The sequence below is a fragment of the Platalea leucorodia genome, assembly GCF_965183815.1.
Source record: "Platalea leucorodia genome assembly, chromosome: 3".
Taxonomy (NCBI): Eukaryota; Metazoa; Chordata; class Aves; order Pelecaniformes; family Threskiornithidae; genus Platalea; species Platalea leucorodia.
In genome coordinates this window covers 66,378,088-66,390,490 of record NC_138825.1, presented here as the reverse complement: position 1 = coordinate 66,390,490, position 12,403 = coordinate 66,378,088, and the positions used below count along the sequence as shown (strand labels likewise).

General features: G+C 47.2%; 1 protein-coding gene across 2 annotated transcripts; it reads right to left on the bottom strand.

Moving 5' to 3' along the window:
• Positions 1-7,162: 7,162 nt before the first annotated feature.
• On the bottom strand, positions 7,163-10,281 carry CCN2 (cellular communication network factor 2). 2 transcript variants are annotated; one of them, XM_082306616.1, is made up of 5 exons: positions 9,958-10,281; positions 9,633-9,855; positions 9,248-9,499; positions 8,803-9,014; positions 7,163-8,478 (listed from the first exon to the last, which is right to left on the bottom strand). In XM_082306616.1, exons 1-5 carry the CDS (start codon positions 10,006-10,008, stop codon positions 8,182-8,184), a joined length of 1,035 nt encoding a protein of 344 aa, XP_082162742.1. In that variant the 5' UTR covers positions 10,009-10,281; the 3' UTR covers positions 7,163-8,181. The 2 variants fall into 2 exon arrangements, with proteins under 2 accessions (XP_082162742.1, XP_082162741.1); XM_082306615.1 differs by having other exon boundaries at positions 9,633-10,281.
• Between the last annotated feature and the right edge of the window lie 2,122 nt (positions 10,282-12,403).

The window sequence follows — 12,403 nt, the reverse complement described above, 5'->3', positions numbered from 1 at the left end:
GCAGCATCGAATCATAGAATCGTTTAGGTTGGAAAAGACCTTTCAGGTCATCAAGTCCAGCCGTCAACCCACCGCTGCCAAGTCCCCCACAGCACCATGTAACAGAATCAGATGGCCCGAATTTGCCTCACTAAAAAAGCAGTTTTTATCTAAATGCACTCATGAAATAAAATGACAGACTGACTTTTCTTCCTCCTTGTTTTGGAGAAGCAGACAGACAACATACAGGTGTCAGTGCACAATTTTTTATTTTCTGGCTAAAGGACAGGCTGTTTCTTTGCAATCCTACTAGCCCACAAGTTGTCCTGGTGTGGATACACAGCATACAAAAAAATTCAAAGATTGGTTTAATGAAGTCTAATAAATAATCTCAGAGAGATCTTAGACAAAACCGGTAACTATTTGGAACAAGAACCTGCCGCCTCTCACAATCAGCAGTCACCATACAGCAGGAGGAGATTTTGTCAGCCAGCATTACAGTTGCTTGTTTGGCTCTGATTTTTGTTGAGAGGGCCATCACAGATGTCTGTGTGTGGTTGCTAGCAAATATACATATTGTTTCTAAATTGTTTTGTGATAAGGTCTGTGGAGAATTCCATGCCGGAGCCAAAGAAAACATTACAAAATAGTCTCTAATTTGCTTTTCAACTGTATGAAATTAAAGCTCTCTTAAGGATAGGAGAGTCTTGCTTGATTTCTGCATGTAGAAAGTCTATTAATTCTTCATACAGAAAACAAGATTTTACCCAGAGAATCCTTGCACTCTAAAGGCTAGCTGTACTTCCAAGCTTTGCCATGCCCATTACATACTTGCCCAGCTAAAAATCCCAGTTGTATACAGTTTTCCAAAGGGTAAGATAAGCATACTCACATTTGCAGAGTGGAATATTGTATAAGATGACACAGTTATATTATAACTGCTTCCTCATGAGGATAACGACATAATACAGAAAGCTACAATGGGGATGTGTGTGTGCGTGCGTGCGTGTATGTGTGTGTAAGGTTCGACCTTACGGGATATCCTTACACTAGATGTATCCTGTGTTGACTGGCTCTAAGAGTCTGGTACTCTGGCTGTTGAGTCACGGTGGCTAACATATTGCCAATTCTTCTCTAACAGCATTTGTTGGGTATCTAATCAAATAACTGTGAAATAAAATGGCACTTCTACAGTGCTGTTTATTACTGCTATTGAACATAAGCACAAGCAGCAATGCTGAGCCTGTAACACAGCAAGCAAAGCCAAATGTTGCCTTCCCTTGCAATGCTGATCCCAGGTGGCTTCTCGTAGGCATTAGCAATGCTGGGATCCTTTTGGGATCACTGGCTGGGGCATGTTCTGATCTACGTAGTGCTTTCCAAAGTGGCTACTTATTGGCTATGGAGCTGTGGCTGGAAGGATCAATGGAAGGAAAGAAACATTGCTTTTCTGTGCCATCTAATAAAAATCTTTGGAGTCACACGTAGAAGAAAATCCCCAGTTGAGCAGATTCGCCCAGGTGGACAACTGCAGCTACGATGCTGATGGGAAAAACCCATGGGGAGACACTCGTGGCAGTTCCCAAGATAAGATAAGCTGGCCTTCTTCATTAACTCCTCCCACGTTAGATTTCAAAAGCTTGGTCAACTTATTGACCTTGGACTTCTTGACTTCAGAACAAGCCTAGAATAGAACAGTATGTATAAATGGAAAAGGCCAAATGTGACTTTTAATGTATTTCCATTGCTCTGCGTGTTTGCTCTCTTGCATACATGGTGTCCTTGAGAATCAAGTCAAAACAAATGCTCTTTTCCACTGAGATCAATGAACTCTAACACTGACCTTCCTTTGGGTGGCAGAAATTGGAAATTTGTGAAAATAAGTATTTTCTCAGCAAGACCGTGTACTTTTACTCCCTGGCTTTACAGCATACAGTGGTCCTCAACTATTCTCATGCTTTTCATCACATACGCATTTCTCTCTTGCTCTTGATTCACAGATAAGAAGGTGCAAATTTTGCACAGTATTATCTTTCTGTCTTGCTCTTGTTGGCTGTGAAGCTGAACCCCAGAGGGATGGTCAGCTGGTTAGCTGATCTGTTTTCTGTTGTTTTACCGGTCCTCTCCTCCTGCCAGGCTCTCCACCTGGGGCTGGAGCTGTGTGACAGCAGAGCACCGTTACAGTCGTCGGCTGGGCCATACCTGCACTTGGATCAGCGAACGGCTCGGCATGTGTGGTGTAACCAAAGCCTGAGAGTTAGGGCAAAGGAAGTTCCTTCAGAGCACGGTATTGTGCCAAATCACAAAGTAAGTCCATGATGAGATGATCTCTCATCAGAAGACATCAAAGGTCTTCTTTGGTTAAGACTAAAGACTTTTTTTTTTTTAATGGCATGATTTAAGAAATACATAATTAAGAAAGCATAATTAACACCATACCATATCGCAGTGGATTAAGATGATTTCTAGTACCTTCCCAGATGTTCCATTGCCTAAAGCTTGAATGGTATTTCAGGTCTATTTTGAATTCTAGTCCATCATATTCACTTACCAGATACACTGGCTTATCACTTCCCTAGTAGGTAATACTTTCTTGTGCAATTTGTGGTCCTCCAAAAGCTTGTTGCCCAGTAAATGTCACAGGAGCCAGCCTGTGGCCTCTTGGGAGCCCTCCCAGGCACACAGCCCTGCGCAGTTCCCCTAGCTTCCTACAGCCTCGGGACTTTGGGCCACAGGTGGTCTGAACCAGTGTGACTGCTGTTATGTCAATTAGCTAGGCTGACATAAGTCCTGAAAACTGGCTGAAAAGCTGGTTCTTAGCATTTAGCTCAGGAGCAGGAAAACATATTTCGAAGCTGCTGAAAGCTATTAAATACCTGCTTTTAATAGGACTAATTTAAAACAACAAACATTTCTTTGGATTGTGCATTTCTTTCAGTGGCCCAATTAATGGGGCTGAGTAATGAATGGAGGCACCACTGGGTTGTGTTTACACTGCAGTACCGCGTTAGCAACCTTTTGGTCCTGCTCGCGAGGCTGTAAAATGCTTTGTTCCTCACAGCATAAACACTATTATACTACTATTAGGCTTGGATTTACTTACCGTTAAGCAAACGTAAATACTCCCGCATTTGGCACTGCCCCAATAACAGACAGGAGCTGAGGAATGCTGCCCCAATACACAGTCAGAGGCTTCTGGGGGGACTTTTCAGAATCGCCCCATAGTCGCTGCTCTGGGGGTGTGGGCTTGGATCGGCGCAGAGAAGAGCTGGAAAGGCCAGGGCTAGCAGCAATGACCGCAAGCAGTTGTCCTCCGATGCAGGAGCGAGGCTGGGTCGTGCAGTGGAGATGAGACCTTAGTCATGCTTCTAAACTCTGTTCAAACACTGAATGTGTTGAAGGCTTTAGTACAGTTTGGGAACAGGTTCCTTGAAGAAATTCCTGGTATTTCCTGGTTCCAGGCAGGCTGAAAAACACTGTGAGAATGTGGTGGCTTTTGGTATGTCCATTTATGGGCATGAATCAAAGGAACTGCAGGGAGGAAAAAAAGTGGAAAATGAGAGGAAAAATAAGTTAACTGAGCTACTTCCTCTCTCAGATTCTTCTTGGGTTTTGGGCAAAGCCTTACACTGGTATTTCATCCCAACTTCTACTTGCTAACTGCTTCCATATGTAGGCATAGTATAACATCAGTCAAAGCCACATTTAAGCACCGTTTTTGAAGAACTTTTAGGTTTTTGGTGGTAGGATGCAAAGTCAGAATGGTTGAATTATTATACCTCTAGGTAAGAATATTACTGTTCCTTCTTACATTTAATGCCCTTTTCAGTGTAATGGTATGAGTGTTTTCTTCAAGTACGATGTCTGAAAAAGCTATGCTACATGAAAAAAATACAAATTATCTAGCTAGAGTATGCTATTTCTAGTGGTGTCCAAAAGTCAGTTTTCTCAGCTGAGTCCCCGTCTTTGTGAGACAAACAACTGGATACTGTTCAAAGACTTATTTGTTCCTGTGTGGTTACGGATCATTAAAAGTGGCTCATTCTTGAAGAGTTTCTTAACTAGTGTCTTTTGGATGTTTCTTAGCTCTGAGGAATCTGACAAATTTCCATCTGGAGAGTAGAGCCTATTTCATATGAAAGGGCTATAATCCGCGTCTGTTGTTCACATCTGTATTGTGTTAGAAAGCTAAGCTGCAAATACATACAGAAGGGTTATGGTACAAAAATCTGAAATATGATGGCTTACAGTTATTTCACAAATTATTTGGTACTCTGGTCTCCAGCCACCTTGAATGCCTGTTTAATGATTAATTGAGTATCATTTATTAAATGAGTATTGACTTTACAGTGGTCCCTTACCAACTGTATTATTAGTATTGCTGGAGACCCATTTTAAGGAGCTAGTCATTTGAATAAATACACTTTCATATATGAATAAAATATTTTAAAAGTACAGTAGCAAACCTGCACAATAGGATTTTCTGAGGATGCAAATATCCAAAAGCAAACTTCCAAAACAAGGTATTTTGGAAGGAAAGAGAACCAATGTTCTCTCCCATGTAATTGGGACTTCTGAACTCAAGTTTTTATTCTTGCATCTATGCATCTTAGGCACAAAGAATGAAATCAGGAAGCATCTTTACAGTCGAAAGGTCCACATTTTAACCATCATTTAAGATGCTATAAATTTCACACAAGGTCTCCTTTTTCCCAGGATACCTTTGAAAGATCATCTGACAAAGAGTACAATGCCTACCTACACCTCTAGGAGACCTTACAACAAAGTATTTAAATTTCTTTACCTTCAGAGGTAAAACCTTCAGAGGTCTAACACTTGTGAAAGGGTGTAAAATGCATGCTTCTGTCAGAAGACTACATGTGTTCCTGGAAAAAAAAGAAGTGTAAATCATTATAATGCAGTGATAGCTGAGATTTATGATCCTCCATATGCTCAGGGGAGAGCAACAACTTGCTAAACAGATTTGCATATGCAGTGTACTTCCTTATTTTAATTCACAGTGGCAACAGCAAACCACCATTAAAATATTCTGACAGGAGGCCTCTTCCATCCTTCTCCGCTGGCCTGTGAAGCAGCGTGACCATTTGTCAGATGGCAGGCAAAGCAGCTGCATCACTGCATTACTGGGCAGAGGATAGGTTGTGGTCCCGAGCTGTTTTGGGGGAGCCCCTTTGTGGGTGTGTAATTACAGATGGCCCTTCCTAAACTAAAGCACTGCTGCTGCTGCCTGGCCCTGCAGCCTGGTACGCCAGGCACAGCTGGCGGACAGTGCCGGGGGAGGCCACAGCGCTCTGCTGCTTGGGTGCCGAGACATAGCCCGCGCCGCAGAGGACTGGGAGCAGAACCAGAGTGAATCTCATGAGCTGGTCATGAGGCTCAAGAGGTCAATGTTATAAGGAATGGCCATTCATTACAATGACTGATACCAATTTGTAAAAGAATGCAGGGCAGAGTTGTTAATGAACGGGCTTGAACAGCATCATAAACACCCCATCTCTTAAGGGCATTAATCCCAACCTGCCAGGTATATTGTGCTTCTTTCTGTTCTTCTGATCCTGACAGCTTCTACAGTGATGGCTATGAATGAAGTCCATGCATGTCCTGTCCTTGCTGGAACTAGAAACGACAGTTTTCTTGTTATTTGGGGGTGGAGCCACAGCAGCGGTTGGACAACCAGTCCTTGTGGTTGTATGAGCGTTTGAAGTGCTTCCAGGGTGAACTGAATGGCTGCATCATATTCATAACCTGGAAAAAAAAAAAGAGAGAGAGAAAAAATGCTGGAGAGTCTCAGGGAGTGTAAAAGCCAGAGGCTACCCAAAACTATTTCATATGGGACACAGAAAGCCACTTCCTCATGCCAGGAGAATTCCTCGTATTTTTTGGAGGAAGGGGAAATGCTTCTATGGCCTTGTGCAAAGCCTGGTGAGGCCACTGGCAGGACTCCCGTTGACTTCCCATTAGTTTAGGGCTCTGTTGTCCATCATTAGTCAAAGCTGGTGTTACACTGATTTGCCGCTAATGCTAGCTGAACCAGTGGCATTGGAAGGTGCTCAGGGAGGATGGACATTTTTGTAAGCTAACACTCTTTCACTACCAGGAAATTCCAGATTGAACTTGTTTGCCTGAACAGGATTCTTGTTGGAGAGTACGTGTTTTTTCTGAAAACAAGAACTAATGCTTCTAGTGCAAAGGTTAATTTTAAATTCAGAGAATCCCCTTGTCTTAATAAAGGGACAAAAAAGCCTGTTATTAACATAGGGCTTTCCTTTCAGTTTTAGGGGGATGAGGGAAGAGACTCACAACTGTCCTTAGAATGTTTTTTGCTTATGTGAGAAGAACACTCGGACCGTTATCAAAATGCGTAGCTCTTACAACGCTTCTCATCTGTGGGCCTGCAAGAGTTTGAATCAATGGACACTTTACAGACCAAACTTCACATAAAATGATTTGCCCCCAGTCATCAAGTGGGAAGATAACCCAGGTGTTCGCCATCTGAGTTCAGTGCTCTACCATACCCTACTAAGGTCTTAATTCAAGTAAAACCACATCTAAGTTAGCCCTACTCTGCATGAAGGTTAAATCAGAAGATGTGATGAGGCCCCTTCCAACCTGTACTATTCTGTGATTTTTATGATACAACTCATTAGCTGTTCACTGAGAATTTTACTAAATTTTGGACTTTTGGGTTTGACTCGAGAGTCAGGAGCAACTTTAACGCAGATAGATACTTCAAAAAACATTTTCCTTGCCTTAGCTGAAAACAAATCTTAACCAGTGGAACGTTTCAATGAAATTAAGTATGTTGCATGGAGTATTACAGCAGAAGTTGAATACTATGGTGACCAGCTGACTCATTTTAAAGCCACCATATGTGATGCATGAGGAACCTGCTGCACTTTCTAATGCAATACCAGGCTTGGCAAAGCAAGCCTAGCCCTGCCCTCCATTCTAAATTCAGAAGAGTAACAAATTACAGTTGGTTCTCTAGTAACAGAATAAGTAACCATAAATCATTAGCTTAATTCATGAGTGTTACGTGCTTCTGGACAAAAAACCCCACCACACATTACTTGATTTTCATCTAGTGCAAGGCCAAGCCCCTTTAGGAACAGGTAAAGTAACAGTGAAGACTAAAGGTAAATGAAATACCAAGCCATTTATATAAAAAATATAAATACTTTATTTTCAACTAAAAAGGTGCAAACATGTAACTTTTGGTCACACTTCTCAACAAATAAACTGTCCAAAAAGAGCCATAGTCAAAGAAAGAAACAAATGCTCGAGTGGAAAGACTGATGAGCCAGCCATTTTTCTTAAAGCCACTTGTTCAATAAAGTGGAAGTAAATGTATTTTGCCAGATGAGTGCTTTGTAAGGATACAGGCACCTCAGCTCTAATACTCTCCAGCTTGATCTCAACTCACCATTTGGCCCTATCCGAACAATTTCCACTAGAGTATCTATTTCATGCTTTGAATGCATTGTCAGACAAGCTTTAAATCCTACTTATCTTGTTCCAAAAAAGAAGGCTATCATTGAAATTTCAAAGCATTAAACAAAGGCACAAAACTTTAAATTAATTTAGATAACTGTACAAATATATATACACACAGTATTTACAATATTAATAAGTAGCTTGTCACAGGTAAATTAACTGCCACAAGCTGTCCAGTCTAATAGACATGATTCTGATTCTTGTTGACCAAGCCATACGAATCAGAGTGTCAGAGCTGAAACATTACTGTCCTGACTAACAGAACACCTTCTGCTTAGCACTTTGCTGGGCGAGGGTTTGCATTCCAGCTGCTGCCGTCACTAAACCAGCGCCAGCAAACGTGCCAACGGTCTCCTTCTCAATTGCACTACTAGATGAAGCACGCTGTACCACCTTAAGGGAACATTTGCTTGACTCTGCTTCTCCTGCCTATTTCCCTTAACCCCTTCAGGCCGCCTCACGAACAGCGTGTTCTGAAGCTGTGTCTTGCTGTGGTCCCACCGTCCGTTTTACCTTCTTCTTCAAGCCACCATTTGGGGTCAGTAGAAAAATTGTCTTAAGTCACATGGAGCAGTTTGTTGAAATTAAAAAAAACTGATTTAAATACCTTGTGCTATTGAATCATGTTTACAAAATGAGATGCAAATCAGTTCAAGTTGAGAATCTAGTTAGCGTCTCCTTCTGGCTTTATGCCATGTCTCCATACATCTTTCTGTAGTACAGAGACTCAAAGATGTCATTGTCTCCAGGGCAGTTGTAGTGGCACGCGCAGGTCTTGATGAACATCATTTTCCTTTTCATGATCTCCCCGTCAGGGCACTTGAACTCCACGGGGAGGGTGGCCGTTCTGTGGGGTGTGCAGCAGCGCCCATCGGTGCAGACACCACAGAACTTAGCTCTGTAGGTCTTCACGCTGGTGCAGCCAGACAGCTCAAACTTGACGGGCTTGGAGATTTTGGGGGTGCGAATGCACTTTTTGCCTTTCTGTTAGGATGCAGGTGAATACAAAATGTTTAGAAGGTAGGCTTTCACACAGCACTAAGTTTGCAAGCTAAGGGCATGCAGACATGCTAATCCTTATTATATTTTCATTAAGCAAGGGTGTCTTACATAGTGCCATAATACAGCGTGAGAGAAAGTGAAGGGCATTTAATTGTAAACTATTCACCACTGAGGCAAAACTCAAATTTCAAGGTAAACCACTTGAAACTGACTACCTGTCAAACTGCACATTTTTTGGTAAGACACTAGGTTTTTGCTAGTGGCTGGAAGCATCCTAGTAGATCACACAAAGATGAGACTACTTACCTTGATGTTCTCCTCCAGGTCTGCTTCGCAAGGTCTGACCATGCACAGCCTACTCTGTTTCTCCAGTCTGCAGAAGGCATTATCGTTGGTGACCCTGGTTGAGATGCCCATGCCACAGGTCTTGGAGCAAGCACTCCATTCGGTGGTCTGCACCAGGCAGTTGGCACGCATCATTGTTGGGTCCGGACCATAAGTATCTTCCAGTCGGTAAGCTGCAGGGGACAGACAACCAGGATGAGACCACCGTCTGATCTCATGCCCTGCTAGAGGCTCTCTTCCCTTTCCTTAGAAATTCAGGCAGCCACGCTTATCTGTGGGGTGACCCCACTAGCTGCCGCACTCCAGCTGCCGGGGCGCCCAGCGTCAACCCATCCCACCGCCTCCAGCCTCCGTGCAGGGTGCCCCCTCCCCCCGGGCTGCCATCCGCGGAGGGACCCCCACTCACCAGCGAGAGCAGGTCCCACGGCGGTCTGCTCCTTGGCCTCGTCGCAGACCCACTCCTCGCAGCACTTCCCAGGGAGCTTGACCCGGCGCGGGTAGGGGCAGTCAGGGCTGGGCAGGCGGACGTCCATGCTGCAGAGGGGCACGCAGCCCACCGCCCCGTCCAGGCAGGTGCACTGGTACTTGCAGCTGCTCTGGAAGGACTCGCCGCTCCGGTACACCATGCCGCTGAAGACGCACGGGGCGCCGTCCCGAGCTGCCGGGGGCAGGAGGCGGAGGGTGAGGCGGGCGGGCGGGGCGGCGGCGGGCCGCGGCTTCCCTCTTCCCCAAGCCCGGCGGGACCCCGTCCCTGTCCCCCCGCCTGGCGGCGGCCCCGGCCCCCCACTCACCGGTGCAGACGCCGATCCTGCGGTTGGCGGGGGAGCCGAAGTCGCAGAAGAGGCCCTTGTGGTGGTCGCAGGGGTCGCGCTCGGTGCAGAGCTCGCCCAGCTGCTTGGCGCAGACGCGGCAGCAGCCGCAGCCGTCGGGCACCAGGGAGACGCCGGCCGGGCAGGTGGGGCCGGGCCCCGCGCCGCACTGGCACTGCCCGCTGCACTCCTGGCCCTGCGCCTCCTGCGAGCGGCGGGGGAGAGGGAGAGAGGGGGGCGTCAGGGCCGCCGCCGGCACCGCGCCGGCCGGGGCAGGGGCGGCGGCGCCGCGGGCGGCGGCACTTACCGGGCTGAGGAGGGCGAGGAGAAGGGCTACGGCGAAGCTGGCGGGGGCCATCCCGCGGCGGTCGTCGGCTTGTGGGCGGCGCGGCGTCGGGCAGGCAGCGGCGTCGGGCTGCCCGGCGGCGGGGCGGTGAGGCGAGGTGAGCCGCGGCGACGGGAGGCGAGGCGAGGCGAGGCGAGGCGAGGCGAGGCGGGTTTCCCGCCGGGCGGTTCTCCTCAGCGGCGCTGCGCGGACTGGCCTGTCGCGGTGGGCGCTGGGCCGGCGGGCGGGCGGCTGCTCTGTGCTGGGCTGGGCTGCTCCGCTCTCCTCCGCTGCTGGCGAGTCCGGCGGGAGAGTGGCCGTGTGACTGCCGAGTGCCGGGGCGGCCGCCCCTTTATACGCGGCGGCGGCGCGGCCTCGCCAATGGGCTGAATGGGGCCGCGGACAAACAGCGACATTCCGCGCATTCCTGCGCGCCGCGCCGCGCCGCCCGCCCCGCCCCGCGCCGCCGCCGCCGCCCCGGAGCGGCCCTGACCCCTGACTCCCGCATTCCTCCGTCTGCGCCCCCCCCCGGCGCCCACCCCCCCCGTCTTTTTATTTTTCGTCCCGATGTTTTTTAAATGTGAGTCGCCGCCGCTGCCGGCGGCTCCCGGCCGCCCCCCTCCCCCCCCGGCAGCGCGTTATTGCGAGGCGGGCGGCGGGAAGGGGCGAGGGGGGCGGCGGGGCGGTTGCCAGGGGCGGCCGGGGGAATCCGTTATTTCCCGTCCTCCGCGCTCCCCGCTCGCCCCTCGCCCCTCCCCGGGCAGAGGGGAGGGGAGGCGGGGGGTTTGGGGGTGTCCCGAGCCGCCGAGCTCCCCCGGAGCGGCCGGCCGGGCCCTCACCTCGGGGTGCCCGGTGCCCGGCGGCCAACGGTCCCGGCGCTTTGGTACCGCCAAAAAAAGGTGTAATTACGCTACCGGGTATAAATTGCCTCTGTGTACCACTGAATCATACTGAATATTTGTAATGTGTTCCTTCCCTAATAGATGCTCTCTATGAATAGAGAGAGTGCCTATTTACTCTGAAATATTTGGCACAGCGGACGGAGTCTGAAGCGTGGAAGAAGTGTCTATTATTTTCCCACTGCCTGTGTGCAGCTGTCATTTCTGAGCAACACGTTCCTCGCACATCCCTGCTTCCCAACCTTCCTGATGGTCCGCCCCAGGATTACAACAAGAAGAGGCTGGCATGCCACCGCACTCAGCCAAAACCTAAAAGTTGTGGTTTGTATTTGACCGAACCCAAGACCTAAGCATTGTGGCTTGTATTAAATCGTTGCAGATAACTGTTATGGTTTTCTTTTTTTTTTTTTTTTAAACCAGGAGGATGGTTCTTCCCCCACCTCCCCATGTATCATTTGAATATTCAGTGATGTCATGTTGTTTGACCTCCGCTTTAACGCAAGGAATGCCAGCGTTTTGGCTTTTGACCTGTAGAAGTATGTTAATGTTTAATGAGAGAGACCAGCTTAATGCATCTTATTAGGCAAACCGAAATCTGATGGATATCTTAAAAGATACCATCTTTTGCATGTAGTCTTTCTCCTGCTGCCATACCCGCCCCTTTTTTACATCCCTCCATATGAAGGCGTACTTCCACGCTATGATACAGCAATATGTATGCACAGGATTCTTGAGGGGGAAAAAAAAAACGTTTTCATGTAAAGCCCTGGTAGGATATATTGTACTGTAAAACTGTTATTTATGTTCTGCCAGCACTGTACTCTGGCTGGTAAAGTCGTTTGGATGTCATTTCTTCTACTTGAAATTCTCCATTAAAAGAAATGAGATTGGCTCTGAAAGAAAAAAAAAAATCCCAGAGGAACAGTTATGGTAAATGCTATATGTTCCCAAACCCATGAGGCCTCCTGAAATCTGTATTTACTTGAAGGACTCCAATGGCCTCAGTGCTGGGTAAATAATATGTGTACCAAACTATGTATGACATGCATACCAAAATGCAAATGTAACCAGGTAAACAGAATGCCTTTTTTAAATGCCTAAATATGGTAGGAGGACATCAGAGAGAGAGAGGCTCTAGACATGTTTTATAACTTTCCATGTAAGAGGTTTTTTCAGAGAAACAATTTTATTAAACAAAACCTAAGAATCTCACTGACAGAAAAAGTATGTTTAAAAGTAACAAACCACCAGAAAGCCAGGAAATCCAAAATTAAAGGATAAATCTGTCCTAAGTCCTCACACTGCGGGCCAAGTACAGCAAGCCCCATCCACTTGCCGCCCTGAGAAAAAAAGACTTAAATAGGCATTTGGACTTCAGAACTAATTCTGGTCTTGCACTGCCGTGAATCGGGCATTAGCCCACTGAATTACAAGTTGTACGAACCCATGAAAGTGGGCAAGAATCAGAGTCCGTCAGGTTTGCCTTTTTGTCGTTTTGGTTTCTGTGCTGTTAGATATGACACATCGGG